General features: G+C 38.3%; 1 protein-coding gene across 1 annotated transcript in view; it reads left to right on the forward strand.

Moving 5' to 3' along the window:
* Naam (Nicotinamide amidase) overlaps window positions 1-18,543 on the forward strand; it is a 234,951-nt gene that overhangs the window by 184,758 nt on the left and 31,650 nt on the right. Inside the window, exon 7 of the mRNA XM_067143706.2 lies at window positions 4,952-5,120. Within this exon, the coding sequence (XP_066999807.1) occupies window positions 4,952-5,120 (169 nt within the window). The remainder of the gene's footprint in view (window positions 1-4,951; window positions 5,121-18,543) is intronic.

An 18,543-nucleotide genomic window follows, 5' to 3' on the forward strand; every position in this document is an offset into this window, starting at 1 on the left:
TCTAATTTTCTGAAAAATATAATATAAGTTCTGCCATGTTTGTTCTTCATTTCTAAATATGAACATAATTCAAATTGTTATTCAGTAATGAATTATAATTATCGAAAGAGTGGCCGGAGTGTTTTGGGGTAACTTCGGCCGCCATAAAAATATCTCTTAGAACGAAGTTTTCTTCGATGCAGTGTTACTTCGGCCACTGTGAATGTTTTTTAAAAACCTGCAAAAAGCCCAGTATCAACAATTACAAACAAATTAAAATGATTTGTGGTGAAACAGAAGTATAGTGATCAAATTCACATTTTTCACAAAGAAGAAACTATTTTATTTAGCCTAAGCATACAAGCATTGTATGATATTACAAATTACGTGTTGCATTGCGTAATTATTTGTAATGGTACAAAAGATAATAAATAAAAAGTACGAAAATCACAAAGCTGAATAGTATGGAGGGAAAAGGGGATCGGAAAAGAAGCAATCTTATAGACTGTTCTCATAATACACTGTCTTCTAAATTAGAAAATATCTGGGTCGTAAATCAAGTTCTTAATTGCGCCTCGTCCATGTCAACTGATTTCCATCTATTTATCATTGAAAATAGGAACCGTCTTTCTCCTCCCTGTCGGGATAAACTTCTCCGTTTATTGTTATCGTGGCTTTATTAATCTCTTCTAAGGCATTCTTGAAGTAAACAGGCTCGTAATTACAAAACTCGCGGCCGTGTAATGTTTTCCTGTACGTTCTTGGCACGGCCGAAGTTACGCCGGAAGTGGACAACTTTCATCACAAAACTATTCCCTGAAGAACCTATTTGAATAAAATGCATCAAATTAGCTTGATCAGTTACCAGACGTACTTACATTTGGACCCCATAAACCACTGGAATGGGGAATCGAATGCTGGGGCTAGAGAACAGTTTGTTTTCTGCTGTTACCAGACAAGACAATAGTCGGGGCTGCGAAAAAAATGGATTGACTAAAAAATGAGCCCACCAAGGTTTTTTGGACTGCCGAGTGTTGATAGAGCATTCTTTTGTACGTGCATTTCAGTTGTTGAAGTGGTTTATCTTTCTCAGTTTAGGAGGCAGGAGAAAATAAGTGTTGCTATTCGTCAGTGGCCGAAGTTACCCCGCTTTACGGTACGTCAGTACGACGAGTATAAAACCCTCTTACACTTCATTGGCACATCTTTGTTCTCACACAATGGTAGAAAGTTTCAGACTGCTGAATTCTTAAATCAATTTCTCCATCCAAATTTCAATCTTGTGCAGCCCAAATATTTAAAAATTTTCACTATTTCAAGAGGTTCATTTCTTATTTTTATCACTCCCCTGGGTTTTCTGTTACCTCTCACCAGGCGAGTTGGCCATATGGTTAGGGGTGCGCGGCTGTGAGCTTGCAATTTGAGTGACATGGGTTCGAATCCCACTGTTGGCAGCCCTGAAGATGGCTTTCCGTGGTTTCACATTTTCACACCAGAAAAATGCAGGGGCTGTACCTTAATTAAGGCCACGGCTGCTTCCTTCCAATTCCTAGGCCTTTCCTATCCCATCATCGCCATAAGACCTATCTGTGACGGTGCGACGTAAAGCCACTAGCAAAAAAAAATGTTACCTCTCGTCGTGATCAATGTCTTGCTTTTCGCAGTACTAATCTTCATTTCAAAATTTCTTATCTCCTCATTCCATAAATCAACTTGTGTCTGTACTTCCTCTTTATTATCTCCCCCAAATTACAATGTCATCAGCAAAGAGCATAGACTTGACTTGCTCACCCATCATCTTCTCCTTGATATTATGTAGAATTCTATCCATGATGATAATGTAGAGTAAGAGAGACAGTACACTTCTCTGTCTTAAGCCTGTCTCAGCTCTGAACCATTCAGTTTGACCCACTTTGGTTCTAATACAGCTTTCACAATTTTTATACAATGCTCTTACCATCTGCATTGTTTCCTTCCCAATCTGTGCCTCTGTCAATGTTTTCCATACCAAATTCCTTGGGGCACATATGCCTTTTCAATATCTATAAATGTTACCGATTCATTTTCCTTTCCATATTCCCAATACCTTTGGGTCAAATGTGGACCTGCCTCTTCTGAATCCATACTGGTGTTCTGCCAATTTTGCCTCTGCTCTGTCTCTTATTCGTTTATCCAAGATTCTTTCAAGGATCTTAGCTGTATGAGGTATCAGTGTCACTCTTTTCACATTGCTTCCTGTCTCCTTTCTTGAAAATTGGTATAATGACCCCTTTCATCTACCCTTTTGAAACAGTCTTTTCTCTCCATATTAGTACATTGATTTTAAATTAATTCTAGACAGCTGAAGATGGCCTAATGTGGCCGAAACATGTCCTGTAATTTTCATTTTAATAAGATGCTTTTACAACTCTGAAATAGTAAATAAACTTACAAGTATCGACTAGGTGGAACCATTATACTAATTTTTCAATTTATATGACATAATTATCAATATGGATCTGTCAAGCTCAGTTCCGCCCTCCCCCAACCATTTCATGTGATCTGTGTCGACGTATGTTTCATGCCAAGATTGGGCTACTAAGTCATGTGAAACATTCACAAAGCTTTGTGAGTGTGAAAATGTGAACTCGGGTCCGAGTTGCATCTGACAATGGCAGATGCTGTCTACACACCACTGACCTTACAAGTTCAGTTGTTAAAATGACTGACACAAGAAATACCTCCTTCGGGAAAAATACTGAACCTGATCTGGGTTTAGCATCACTATGTATGTGTCTCAGACAACTGGCGTACATTGCACATTAAAATCATACCATGGCATGACTTATTTGGAGCAAAGGGTTGGAACAAAAGTCCTCCATTGGTTCCATCTCCTGGTAATTTGCCGTAAATCGTCATCTGTTTTTCTGTCCAGTTTTTCTTTGTTGCAGTTTCAGTAATAATGTTTTCTTGGAAATGCGGGTTATTGGCCTGCAGTCCCCAAAGCACAGTGGGGTGGGGGCTGCCCTCTTAGCGCCTGTGCCCGCCCTCTGATTACTTCACGATTTGGTGTTCGTCGCTACTCCCTGCACATACTGTTGTCAATTTAGATTTCTACAGGGTGTAACCACAGTCCCTCCTCCTTTCTCAACCGGGCTTGGGACCGGCTATGGCGGAGTTATACCATGACATACACAGTGTGAAATCGTACTATGCAAAACACTTTTTGAGTTTGGTATAAATTTATTGACAGTTGCATGAAGCAGAGTAAATAAAATAACACTTTTCTTTCAGTCACTCCGAGCTCGATAGCTGCAGTCGCTTAAGTGCGGCCTGTATCCAGTATTACATTACATGTAACTAATCTCATTATTAGACCCGTATTGAACTATGCTATGATATACTAACAATTTGTTGGTTGTTTTGATCCACCTTTTCAATACAAATTACAGTTTGTGCTGCTAAGGAGTAGAACCACAACAAACAATAGTCACAGTAACGCAATAAGGTCCACAAGATTCTGTAGCAGCAGACAAAGGGATGCTTCTTCCATTCTATAAATCAAAAGAAACATAATCAGATACTCAAAATTTGGATTGAAGCCCCTTTTAACCATAACTTACATCAAAACAATCAACTTCCAACGGAGAGTCTGGTCGCTACAAACAAGAATTAAATATGTCAATACTTCCTCTGATCAAATTGCCAAACTGCAGCAGCAAGCCTCGTCAAATCTAGAAGCCATTCTCCAACGAACCCAAGACTTCAATTCTAGATTATCATCATGACTCTAATCACGCATGATGCAAAATTACAGTCTTTTTAAATAACATTATTTAGAGAGCACAATTCTTAACTAAAATTCTCAATACTGAAATATTACTGTATTCTAGAAACCAACGCACTTCAGAAACTATGGCTCCTATATATTAACATCCAATATTTATATTTATGACTCAAAGTTTAATGCCAAATTATAGTTGAATCAATTTTATTTTAACATTGCAAACAATTTTTAGCCAAATTTTCAAATTGTAAAAACTGTTTTGGACGTCAATGTGTTTTAGAATTAACAGTTACTCCATTTTAACATTGCAAATCATATTGTCATATTTTTGAATGTGTATATTATTCTTATGTTTTAAACATTGTTATCACTGAAATTAGATTTACATTCAATGTAATGAAATTTGTTACAACAATCCAAATATGACAAACCTTGAGGCAATTGTATAGGCTGATGATGCTTGTGAATAAAAGCGAAACATGTCCCGGTAAATTAGTGTTGTAACATTACAACTTAGCAACACAAACTGTAATTTGTAATGAAAAGGTGGATCAAAACAACCAACAAATTGTTAGTATATCAGTATCCAGTAATCGGGAGATAGTGGGTTCAAGCCCCACTGTCGGCAGCCCTGAAGATGGCTTTCCGTGGTTTCTCATTTTCACACCAGGCAAACGCCGGGGCTGTACCTTAATTAAGGTCACGGTCGCTTCCTTCCACTTCCTAGGCCTTTCCTATCCCATCGTCGCCGTAAGACATATCAGATGTAAGGCTTTTCAGGTGTTTGCTCTATTAACCAGCATTTTGTCTTAGGTCTGACACATCCCACTCTGATGAGTCTAGTGTCAGACCTAAGACGAAACGCTGGTTAATAGAGCAAACACCTGAAAAGCCTTACATCTGATCTGTTCTTGACATGCTCTGTTGGTGAAAAATATCTAATTCCCTCCATGGGAATTCAGAATTTTCCATAAGACATATCTGTGTCGGTGCGACGTAAAGCAAATAGCAGGAAAAAAAAAAAAAAAAAACTTTCAGTCACATTTATTGTTCATCATGTCAACACTCTCCATTCTCTGTGTTGTAGTAGTCCTGCTTGTAGTGTTGTATATTGTCCCTTCAACAAGAATTCATATAATTATATGAACTTAATTTTTGCTATTTAGTTCAAAATGGTAATGTTTGTCATATTTATGTCCATGCCAGATAGTGGATAACGCTATTAAAGTCTATAAAGGCACTAACCCGGAGGTGGATTCATATTCAGTATTTTGGGACAACAAGAAGCTGGCTGATACAACTTTGGTGTCAGAATTGAGACAGAAGAATGCTACCGATATCTATGTCTGTGGACTGGCCTATGATGTTTGTGTGGGTATGTGCTTCTAACTCAACATACTAAATTTTGTTACTTCAGTATGTAGAAAGGGATTATTTTTGTTTACTTCATGTCATCATCATCATCATCCATTTCCCACTGGGTTTGGATGTTTATGGTATCTTTCCATCTTCATCTATCCAACTACCATTGTTCCTCTTTAACTTTGTTCCAATACATCATCATCAGGATTTCCTTCCAGCAAGCTGGGTAGGAACTTTGTGAGTGATATGCCTCCACTGAATTCTGTCCTGGTATAGTTTTTCCCTCTCCACTGCATCCCATGTTACTCCTCTCCTCTTGAGATCTTCATTAACCTGGTCTGTCTATCACTTTCCATGCTGTCCAGTAGGTCTTCTTCCAGGCACCTCCATCTCCAGATACTGGCGTGGAGTTCAAGTTGGGTGCATTCACTTCACATGGCCTTACCACTTCAATCTCACAGCTCCTTCTGCAGGTCTCTCCTTACATATTCTTGCTCAACTCTGTCTCCCCAGGCTTTTTTTAGAACTAATCTAAGAAACTTTGTTTCACATGCTTGCATTTGACTCGCTTCTCTCTTATTTATGACACAAGTCTCCAGACATGATTGGCAGAAGATAGTTTTTATACATTGTCTGTTTAGCTCTTAGAGGGACTCCCTTGTCCCAGATTAGGTTTAGTACTTGGTGGATTATTTCGCTACTCTGTTTAATACTTCTAGTTAGGCATTACCATCATATGATGTCTGGCTCCATGGTTAAATGTTTAGCATGTTGGCCTTTGGTCACAGGGGCCCCAGGTTCAATTCCCGGCAGGGTTGGGAATTTTAACGATCATTGGTTAATTTCTCTGACATGGGGGCTGGGTGTATGTGTTGTTTTCATCATCATTTCATCCTCATCACGACACGCAGGTCACCTACGGGTGTCAAATCGAAAGACCTGCACCTGGCGAGCCGAACATGTACTCGGATACTCCCGGCACTAAAAGCCATATGCCATTTCATCATATGATATGACACTACCCAGACAGTTGAAACTTTCCACACTTTCAACCTTCTCTCCCTCCAGTATGATGTTACAAGGTGTAGGTGTCCTGCTCATCTGCATTGCCACTGACTTGCTCTTACTCACAGTCAACTTGAATTCTTTAAATTTTGTATTCCAGTAATCCAGTCTCCTCTGAACTTCCGTTTCAGTCTCTCCCCAAATGATGCGATCAGCAACAAAAGCATAGAGATCTTCATTTTTTACTTCCTTGATTTCTTTCATAATTGTGTCCATAGGCATAATGAAGAGTAACGGGGAAAGTGAACTGCCATTTTGATCTTCTACCTGCCACTTATACACTGCTCTCACAACCTTCATACGGTATCTGAGCCAGGAACATTATGTTTCCTCAAGCATTTCTATATTTTACCCTCTGATACACTATCATATGCCTTTTCCAAATCCAGGAACACTATTATCAAGTCCTTTTCTTTCTTCCAGTGTTTCTCCATTAACTCATGGCGGGAAAAAATGTCTTATCGTTGCTTTTATTGCTTCCGAATCCATGCTGTTGTTCCTCAAATTTGGGTTTTAGGATATTCCTCAATATCTTTTCCATGATCTTTTCCATTATGTGATAGTAGTCTGATACCTCAGTGGTTGGTGCACTTCCTTTTAGCTCCTTTTTTGAACAATGGTATTTTAATTCCCTTTTTCCATTCATCCAGTACTTTATTCCCTTTCCATATCAACCCCAGTATCTGATGTAACCCTTCTATTCCATGGATTCCAGCTGCCCTAATCATATCCGCTGTCAGCTCATCTACTCCTGCTGCCTTCCCACCTTTCATCTGTTTTAGGGCATTTTCAGTTTTTGCCCAAGAAACTGGATACTTCCCTCTACTTCAGTGACTTCAGTGTCTCTTTCTTGTTCATTTTTCCCATTCAGTAAGCTTTCTAAATAATTTGTCATCTCTTCTCCGATGGCTTCCATGTTCCTGATAATATCCCCATCTTCTGTTTTAATTGCTTTTATATCTTCTCCATCAGACCTCTTACTTTTCAACAACCCATATAACAGTTTTTGATTCCCTTTGCTATCTTCCTCTATTTTCTGGGTGAATATTTCCCAATTCTTCTCCTTTTCTTCTTTCACTACTCTCTTTGTATGTAATTTCTTCTGTCGGTATTCCTGCACCTTGTGTTCATATTTTGGTACCAGCCCTGGTTTTAATTTCTCTTCTCATCCATGTTCTTCTTTGCTATATTATGTTCTTTAATTGTATCTTTTAGTCTATCATTCCACCAATTAGTTTCTTTCTTTTTTTTTTTTCCTTACCTTTTGTTTTGCTGCATATTTGCACAGCAAATACAGGTTTCTTCTAATTATACTTTTCTTGATTCCTTTCAGCCACCGTAGTCTGGCTCTCCCTTCTTCTGTCCGCGTCTCCATCATCCACTTTGGCATCCTTCCCTCTCCCATCCTCTTAACATATTCAAGCACTCTTGTGTCTAACAATCAGAAATATGTATATTTCTAAGAAAATTGTTTCTCTGTTTTAACTCCTTGTAGACTAAAATAATAAATAGGCTTAATGACTTACTTTCTTACTTATTATATAATATGTTTTAATTTTACCGGTATCTTTATTCAAAATTTTTAAGTTTAATGTTTAATTTAATTTTTTAATATTAAAAAAATGTAAATAGTGTGTTCATAAACCTGTATTGTATTACACGAAGATGCTACCATGAAGGGGCTTTTCAGCCTCGGTGGCATGTAAATCATCAATAAATTCATTTCGATTCAATTCACTCTGATTTCCTTCCTGATGTCCTCATTTCTTATTCTGTCCTTTCTTGTGTTTACAGTCATAGTTCATGTTACATAATACATTTACAGTCTTATTAATAAACAGTGTATAAATTTTATACCAGTTTTATAGACCATTCATATGCAATTTGTTACTAATGAACCATCTATGAGCCTCCTTTATATACATCTGTTATAGTTACTTACTGAATTGCTTATACAGAGCACAACCCTTGTTAGCAGCGAGTGAAAAAAAAGAAACAATGAATGATCAGTTTATTTTAATGGTATTTACTGTCTGCAGTAATATAATATATAAGACCTCAATGACTTCTACAGTGCAGAAGGTGGACTTCGGTACAGTGGAGATGACGGAAGAGGCAGCCCTGTATTCAGGGATAAATATGAGTATAACCTGCTGCCTTGTAAGTTGAAGTGACTGGACACCAAAGGCTAAGGGAGAAAACCCTGAAAGAAAATCTCCGTCTGTGTTAGGCTCAGCAGGTCAACAGAGGGATTACTGAAGAAGTTGCTTTCAAGAATAATATGAGCCTCGGATGTAGGAATTCACGGCGACGACATCAGTTTGGTGCGAATGACGGTTTACAGCCCGATGTTACACCAGCTACCCAAACCAAACGAAGACAAAGTATCCGAGTGGGAACATTAATTATCCTGACATTGACAAACAAAACTGAAGAGCTGGTCGACCTCATCGAAAGGAGGAAACTTCTGATCATGGTCCTGAGTGAAACAAAGTGGAAGAAAACTGGGAAAATGAATATCAGATTGGACTATAGTCTCTACTGGTCTGGAAATGAAGTAGAGTCTAAGAATGGAGTAGGATTTTTAATACATAAAGACATAGATGCTTGTAGTGAAGTTGAGTTTGTTAGTGAAAGGATAATTAAGTTATCTGTGAACTTAGGAGGGAAAAAGTACAATGTGATCCAAGTCTATGCTCCACAGGTAGGATGCTCAAAAGAGGAAAAGGCTAACTTCCTTAATAACTTGGAAGAACACACTGAGTATGACAATCTAATTGTAATGGGTGATTTTAATTCACAAGTTGGCTCCCAACGAACAGGATATGAATCCATACTGGGCCCTCATGGAATGGGAAACAGAAATGAATAGGGAGAATGTATGCTAGATCTATGCATGAGAAACAACCTGATAGTGAGTAATACTTGGTTTAAGAAAAGGGACTCCCATAAAATCACAAGATATAGCTGGGATGATACAATAGGTACAGTAATAGATTATATTCTGATAGATCGAAATATATGGAAAAATGTCAATGTTATTAAGGTCATTCCAAGTGAAGACCTTGGTGGAGGCCATAGACTGTTGGTTGCAGTTATTGCAGAGGAAAGACCTCCCAAAGTCTGTAACAAAAGAGTCCCAAAAATAAAAACTTGGCGACTAACTGAAGCAAGTGTAAAGGAAAAATTCAGGGAAGGTGTCCGCAGGTTGCTGCCGAGAGAAGAACTGAAATTGGTAGATGAAGAATGGGATACTCTGAAGAAGGTTGTGTTTGGTACAGCAGAAAAAGTATGTGGACGACAGAGTCAAATAAGAAAACTTAAAGAAACTGCCTGGTGGATTGATGATATTATAAAGGCTATCAATGACAGAAACCATGCAAGAAGATCCTTATATCAAGAAAGAATGTGAGGAGATCAACATGAAATAGAGGAGAAGCTGTCACTTTACAGAAAGAAAAAATTACAGGTCTAACAGTTGGTTGTAGCTGAAAAGCATAAATGCAAGGAAGATCTGGCTACCAAAATAACATGGATGGAAATAAAAAATCTGTTATACAGTATTGTTAAGAATGGAAGAACTCAAAATGAATCTGTCCAATCTGTAGAACTTCCTAATGGTGAGGTGACTAGGGATAAGACCGAAATATTACAGGAGTTCCAAAGGCACTTTGAAACTTTGCTGAATTGTTATGAAAATGTCACTCCATTAGACGACGAACCTTATGATTTTGGCAGCACAAATACCACTAATCTGACATGGTTGGAAGTAGAAACAGCAATATCTAAGCTGAAAAACAACACATCAACTGGATCAGATGAATTAAGTGTTGAGATGATCAAAGCACTAGGAAAGGTAGGACAACAGTGGATGTACAGGGTACTAAATAGAATCTGGAAAGAGAATGTAATACCCAATGACTGGAAGCAAGGAGTCATCATCCCATGTTGAAAAAAGGTGATAGAAAGAAATGTAGCAACTACAGAGGTATAACTCTGCTGTCACATGGCCTCAAAATCTACAAATCTATCCTTGAGAGCAGGATTAGAAAATATGTTGAACCTACACTTGAGGAGGAACAACATGGATTTAGACCTCATAGATCAACTATAGACCTCATTTTTGCCACCAGAATGCTCTATGAGAAGTATTGGGAGAAAGGTAAAACACTTATAACTGTTTTTCTGGACATCGAGAAAGCATATGACCATGTACCACGCAGGCATATATGGGAACTCGCTTTCGCTCGTTGGGGACTCTGCCCCCAAACCCCCAATTCCTCTACATTACAAGTGGTCTCGTGGAAAATTATTGTGACGAACCGGTACTTCGTTACGAAAAACGGATTGCGCCACCAGACGGCCCATATATTCGCGTACATATTTTTGTTTTCTAATATTTTCTCGTACCGTATATTCACGATTTATAGAAAAGATAGTGTTAAACATTTTGAAATGGTGAAAATTACGTACGATTCTCACAAGATAAGAAATTATTTTTCTAACGTAACGGGGAGCTATAGTCTTGAAACTTGGTAGGTTTATCATGGTTGAAATGCTCTATATTTCCTTTATTTGATGTTTTGTTGTATCTGCATCGAGTTCACCATAGATTGGTTTAGAAACTTGGATTACAAGTGCAGGGTTTACATATTACTTTCATTTTTCCATTTTTACAGGGTGCTAGAATCATGCATTTTGCTCACATGTGACCCACGAACGTTCCAGTGAGCCTGCCAAATTTCACTATTCTGTCGGTCTTATAAGTGTGTAAAACAGTAAATTAATTACGGAAAATGTAAAAAATTGACGTTAAATCTGAAAAATCCAGCTCTATCCAAGGCATAAGGGATCAAGATAAGACTAAAATTCCCGGGACTGAAGTTGTAGATCTCTTCTTAATAGGATCCGAACGTCTTGTCCATTTGGTGGTACGACTTACAGTTTAGCCACCAAAATCCTCGAAACGTTAGTTAGCACCATAATGAAAATTGCTTCCAGATTTCAATATTGTTTGGAGATAAAAACGTTAAACAATGCAACTCTTTTGAATTTCTCCGTTGGTTGCAGGCCAAAGTTGTAACTGTGACAAATTTTAATTTTCTGGCGCACTGCAACATATCGTCCACAATTTAGTTTAAGGGAAGGGAAGTAAAATTTTAAAAAATCAACATTTGGAACTTTTCCACAATACAGCCTAATAGCTATCATATTGTCAAATTTCAAGTTTCTAGCTTGTGCCGAAGTGGGTAAACATTTATGTCAGCCAATGAGCCAAATGGTTTTGTATATGATATAGAGCCAGGCAATGTGCACATTAAATAGTGCAGACTTTGATTTGGAAATTTATTGCGGCAAAACGATACGTCATCTCAAAGTACGGATTGCGCCATCAGACGACCCCTTTAGTCATCTACATTACTCTCTTAAGTGCTTTCTTGTATTCCGCATATTTATACCATAGAAAGAGGTGAACGTTTCGATCCATGTCAAATTTCGTCCACTTTTCACAAGTTGAAAAATAATTTTGCCAACTTAGCAGACAGCTACACTCTTAAAACTTGGCAGGCAGGTTGATGATGAAATGGCCTATAATTTTGGTTATTTGAGGTTTTGCCGTATCTCAACGGGCTTCCCCATAAATTGCTTAGAATCGTAAATTAGGCTGAAATTTCAATAGTGTTTCCACATATACCTTCCGTTTTTGCATATTTGCAAGGCAGCTAGAATAACGAAAGTCGGTCTACATATGGCCAATGATGTTGCCAAAGAGCGTCCTGAATTTCGTTCATTTATCTGTCTTATGAGTGTGTGAATCAGTAAAATAAATTATGGAAATTTAACAAAATTGACCCAAACTGGGAAAATGAAGCTCAATCTAAGGTAGAAGGGTTGGAGATACGACAAAAAGTCATAGGACCAAAGTTGTAGATCTCTTCATTTTAGGAAACTGAAAGTGCAGTCCGATTATTGATAACAATTACCGTTTAGCCACAAGAGAGCTCGAAACGAAAGCCTGCAGTGTCCTTAAATTTGGCTTAATATTTCAAATTTTTTAGTGGATAAAATATTAAATATTTTAGCTTATTGCAATTTCTACATCAGTTACACGCTAGGAGCTAGAACTTTGCTAAATTTTAATTTTGTAGGGCACTGCATCATGGTGTCCGCCATTTTGTTTGGGGGAAGGGGGCAAAAATAAAAAATTTAAAATTTTTGGAATTTTTCCGTAGGTTACATGCTAATAGCTAACACATTGCCAAATTTCAAGTTTCTAGATCATCTGGAAGGGCCTAACACGAAATTTAAGTCCGATATTTTGATTTCGCGGGGAGGGGGCTAAACAAGAATAATTTGAACTTTTTGTAATTTTTCCTTGGGTGCAGCCAAATAGCTATCACATTGCCGAATATCAAGTTCCTAGATCATCTGGAAGGGCTAACACGAAATTTGAGGCCGATATATTGATTGGGCGGGGTGGGGGGCTAAATATGGAAAAAATTAACTTTTTGGAATTTTTCCTTGGGTTGCAGCCTAATAGCTATCAGATTGCCGAATTTTAAGTTCCTAGCTCATCTGGAAGGGTCTAACTTATGGAAATTTAACAAAATTGACCCAAACTGGGAAAATGAAGCTCAATCTAAGGTAGAAGGGTTGGAGATACGACAAAAAGTCATAGGACCAAAGTTGCAGATCTCTTCATTTTAGGAAGCGAAAGTGCAGTCCGATTATTGATAACAATTACCGTTTAGCCACAAGAGAGCTCGAAACGAAAGCCTGCACCGTCATTAAATTTGGCTTAATATTTCACATTTTTAGTGGATAAAATATTAAATATTTTAACTTATTGCAATTTCTATGTTGGTTACTTTGCTAAATTTTAATTTTGTAGGGCACTGCATCACGGTGTCCGCCATTTTGTTTGGGGGGAAAGGGGGGAGGGGGACAAAAATAAAAAATTTAAAATTTTTGGAATTTTTCTGTAGGTTACACGCTAATAGCTATCACATTGCCAAATTTTAAGTTTTTAGATCATCTGGAAGGGCTAACACGAAATTTGAGTCCGATATATTGATTGGGGGGGTGGGGGCTAAATATGAAAAAAATGAACTTTTTGGAATTTTTCCTTGGGATACAGCCTAAAAGCTATCAGGTTGCCGAAATTCAAGTTCCTAGCTCACCTGGAATTGGGCAAACATTAATGTCAGTGAGTGAGTGAGTGAGTGAGTGAGTCAGTTAGCCTTGTGGCTTTATATATATAGGATTGGACAGAAGGGGGGCTAATTTTGAAAAATGTCAACTTTTTGGAATTTTTCCTTGGGTTGCAGCCTAATAGCTATCAGATTGCCGAATTTCAAGTTCCTAGCTCAGCTGGAAGGGTCTAACACAAAATTTCAGTCCGATAATTTGATTGGGCGGAAGGGGGGTAATATGGAAAATTTCAACTTTTTGGAATTTTTCCTTGGGTTGCAGCCTAATAGCTATCAGATTGCCAAATTTCAAGTTCCTAGCTCAGCTGGAAGGGTCTAACACAAAATTTCAGTCCGATAATTTGATTGGGCGGAAGGGGGGCTAAATATGAAAAATTTAAACTTTCTTGAATTTTTCCTTCGGTTGCAGCCAAATAGCTATCAAATTGCCGAATTTCAAGTTCCTAGCTCACCTGGAAGTGGGCAAACATTAATGTCAGTCAGTGAGTCAGTCAGTCAGTCAGTGAGTTAGCCTTGTGGCTTTATATATATAGGACTCGCTTTCGCTCGTTGGGGGCTGCGCCCCCAAACCCCCAATTCCTCTATATTTCAAGTGCTCACATGGAAAACTACTGTGACGAAAAGGTACTTCGTTAGGAAGAACAGATTCGCCACCAGACGGCGTATATATTCGCGTACATATTTGGTTCTCTAATATTTTCTCGTACCGTATATTCACGATTTATAGACGAGTTAGCGTTAAATGTTTCGACGTGGTGAAAATTACGTACGATTCTTACAAGATAAGAAATTATTTTCCTAATGAAAGGGGAGCTATAATCTTGAAACTTGGCAGGTTTATTGTGGTTGAAACGCTCTATATTTCTGTTATTTGATGTTTTGTCGTATCTGTTCGAGTTGACCGTAGATTGGTTTAGAACCTTGGATTAGGAGTACAGGGTTTACGTATTACTTTCGTTTTTCCATGTTTACAGGGTGCTAGAATCATGCATTTGGTCACTTGTGGCCCACAAACGTTCCAATGAGGCTGCCAAATTTCATGATTCTATCGGTCTTATAAGTGTGTAAAACAGTAAATTAATTACGGAAAATGTAAAAAATTGACGTTAAATCTGAAAAATGGAGTTCTATCCAAGGCATAAAGGATCATAATACGACTAAAATTCCCGGGACCGAAGTTGTAGAACCCTTCATGATGGGATCCGAACGTCTTGTCCATTTGGCGGTACGAGTTACAGTTTAGCCACCAAAATTCTCGAAACGTTACTTAGCACCATAATGAAATTTGCTTCCAGATTTTGATAACTTCTGGAGATGAAAACGTTAAACAATTCAACTCCTTCGAATTTCTCCGTCGGTTGCAGGCCAAAGATGTAACTGCGGCAAATTTTAATTCTTTGGCGCAGTGCAACATATCGTCCAAAATTTAGTTTAAGGCAAGGGAAGTAAAAATAACACAAAATCAACATATGGAACTTTTCCACAATACAGCCTATTTGCTATCATATTGTCAAATTTTAAGTTTCTAGCTCATGCCGAAGTGGGTAAACATTTATGCCAGCCAGTGAGCCAAACAGTTTTATATATATAATATAGAGCCAGGCAATGTGCACGCTAAATAGTGCAGACTTTGGTTAGGAAATTTATTGCGGAAAAACGGTACGTCGTATCAAAGTATGGATTGCGCCATCAGACGACCCCTTTAGTCTTCTACATTACTGTCTTTGGCCTTTTCTAGTATCTTGCGTATTTATACCAAGGAAGGAGGTGAACATATCGATCCATGTCAAATTTCGACCGCTTTAAACAAGTTAAAAAAAGATTTTGCCAACTTAGCAGACACCTACACTCTTGAAACTTGGCACGCTGGACGACAATATAACGACCTACAATTCTGGTTGTTTGAGGTTTTGCCGTATCTCCATGGTCTTCACCATAAATTGATTACGGTACATACATTATGCTGAAATTAAGGTAGTGTTTCTTGGTAAGTTATTCCTTCAGTTTCCCATACATTCATAGCAGTAGAATAATCAAAGTCGGTCTACATATGGCCAATGGTCGTGTCAGGGAGCGTGCTGAATTTAGTGTCTATATGTCTTATGAGTGCGTTAATCAGTAAAAAATGTATGGAAATTTAACAAAATTGATAAAAACCGGGGAAATGAAGGTCAGTCTAAGGTAGAAGGGGTCGAGATACGACAAAAAGTCATACGACCAAAATTGTAGACATCTTAATTTTAGGAAGCGAAAGTGCAATCAGTTCATTGATAGCAATTACCGTTCAGCCACAAAATAGCTCTAAACGAAAGTCTGCATCGTCATTAAATTTGGCTTCATATTTCGATTTTTCAGTGGGTTAATTATTCAAAATTTTAACTTGCGATTTCTTCGTCGGTTACAGGCTTGGATCTAGAGCATTGCCAAATATTAATTTTGTAGGGCACTGCATCATGGCGTCCGCCATTTTGTTTGGGGGGAGGGGTGCAGTGGATTTTGATTGGGTGATGGAGGGGTAAATATGAGAAAATAGAATGTTTTGGAATTTTTTCTTGGCTTACAGCCCAATTTCTATCATATTGATTAATTTCAATTCCTGGTTCATCTGGATGGGCCTAACACGAAATTTGAGTCTGATAATTTGATTGGGCGGGGAAGGGGCTAAATATGAAAAAATTGAACTAAATTTGAATTTTTCCTTGGGTTGCAACCTAATAGCCATCACATCGCCGAATCTCAAGATCGTAGATCATCTGGAAGGCTCTAACACGAAATTTGAGCCCGATTTATTGATTGGGCGGGGGGGATTAAATATGAAAAATTTTAACTTTTTGGCATTTTCCTTGGGTTTCAGCCTAATAGCTATCAGATTGCCGAATTCCAATATTCTAGCGCATCTGGAACGGAAGGTTCTAAACCGGAATTTGAGTCCCATATTTTGATTCGGTGGGGGGATAAATATGAAAAATTTTAGCTTTTTGGAATTTTCCCTTGAGTTGCAGCCTAATTTATATCAGATTGCCAAATTTCAAGTTCCTAGCTCATCTGGAAGGGTCTAACGCGAAATTTTAGTCCGATAATTTGAGTGGACGGAAAAGCGGCTAAATATGAAACATTTAAACTTTTTAGAATTTTTCCCACGGTTGCAGCTTAATAGCTATCAGATTACCGAATTCCAAGTTTCTAGCTCATCTGGAACTGAAGGGTCTTACCCGAAATTTGAGTCCGATATTTCGATTCGGTGGAGGCTAAATATGAAAATTTTGAACTTTTTGGAATTCTTCCTTGGGTTACAGCCAAATAGCTATCAGGCAGCCGAATTTCAAGTTCCTAGCTCATATGGAAGGGTGTAACACGAAATTTCAGTCCGATATTTTGATTGGGCGAAAGGGGGCTAAATATGAAAATTTCAACTTTTCGGAATTTTTCCTTGGTTTGCAGCCTAATAACTGTCAGATTGCCGAATTTCAAGTGCCTAGCTAATCTGCAAGGGTGTAACACCGAAATTTGAGTGATTCGGCGAAGGGGGGGCTAAATACAAAACATTTGAACCTTTTGGAATTTTCCCTTGGGACACACCCTAATAGCTATCAGATTGCCACATTTCAAGTTCCTAGCTCATCTGGAAGGGCATAACACGAAATTTCACTCCGATGTTTTGATTGGGCGGAAGGGGGGGTGAATATGAAAAATTTCAACTTTTTGGAATTTATCTTTGGGTTACAGCCTAATAGCTATTTGATTGCCGAATTTCAAGTTCCTAGCTAATCTGCAAGGGTGTAACACCGAAATTTGAGTGATTTGGCGAAGAGGGGGCTAAATACAAAAAATTGAACTTTTTGGAATTTTCCCTTGGAACACACCCTAATAGCTATCAGATTGTCACATTTCAAGTTCCTAGCTCATCTGGAAGGGCCTAACACGAAATGTCACTCCGATATTTTGATTGGGCGGAAGGGGGGCTAAATATGAAAAATATCAACTTTTTGGAATTTGTCCTTGGGTTGCAGCCTAATAGCTATTTGACTGCCGAATTTCAAGTTCTTAGCTCATCTGCAAGGGTGTAACACGAAATTTCAGTGTTTCGGCGAAGGGGGGGGCTAAATACAAAAAATTTGAACTTTTTGTAATTTTCCCTTGGGGCACACCCTAATAGCTACCAGATTGCCACATTTCAAGTTCCTAGCTCATCTGGCAGGGTCTAACACGAAATTTCAGCCCGATAATTTGATTGGGCGGAAGGGGGGCTAAATGTGAAAAATTTCAACTTTTTTGAATTTTTCCTTGGGTTGCAGCCTAAAAGCTATCAGACTGCCGAATTTCAAGTTCCTAGCTCACTTGGAAGTGGGCAAACATTAATGTCAGTGAGTGAGTGAGTGAGTGAGTGAGTCAGTTAGCCTTGTGGCTTTATATATATAAGACTCGCTTTCGCTCGTTGGGGGCTGCGCCCCCAAACCCCCAATTCCTCTACGTTACAAGTGGTTCCATAGAAAATTACTGTGAGGAACCGGTACTTCGTTACGAAAAACGGATTGTGCCTCCAGAAGGCCTATTTATTTGCGTATATTTTTGGTCGTATAATATTTTCTCGTACCGTAAATATACGATTTATAGCAAAGATAGCGTTAAACATTTGGACGTGGTGCAAATTACGTACGGTTCTCACAAGATAAGAAATATTTTCCTAACGTAACGGGGAGTTATATTCTTGAAACTTGGTAGGTTTATCGTGGTTGAAACGCTCTATATTTACGTTCATTGATGTTCTGTCGTGTCTGCATCGAGTTCAGCGAAGATTGGTTTAGAACCTTGGATTAGGAGTACAGTGTTTACGTATTACTTCCGTTTTTCCATTTTTAAAGGGTGCTAGAATCATGCATTTTGCTCACATATGATCCACGAACGTTCCAATGATCCTGCCAAATTGCATGATTCTGTCGGTCTTATAAGTGTGTAAAACAGTAACATTATTTATGGAAAATCTAAGAAAATGGACGTCAAATCTGAAAAAAGAAGCTCTATCCAAGGCATAAGGGATCAAGACACGACTAAAATTCCCGGGACAGAAGTTGTAGATCTCTTCATGATGGGATCAACACATCTTGTCCATTTGGCGGTACGACTTACAGTTTAGCCACCAAAATCCTCGAAAAGTTAGTT

The sequence above is a fragment of the Anabrus simplex genome, chromosome 3, assembly GCF_040414725.1.
Source record: "Anabrus simplex isolate iqAnaSimp1 chromosome 3, ASM4041472v1, whole genome shotgun sequence".
NCBI classification, from domain to species: Eukaryota; Metazoa; Arthropoda; class Insecta; order Orthoptera; family Tettigoniidae; genus Anabrus; species Anabrus simplex.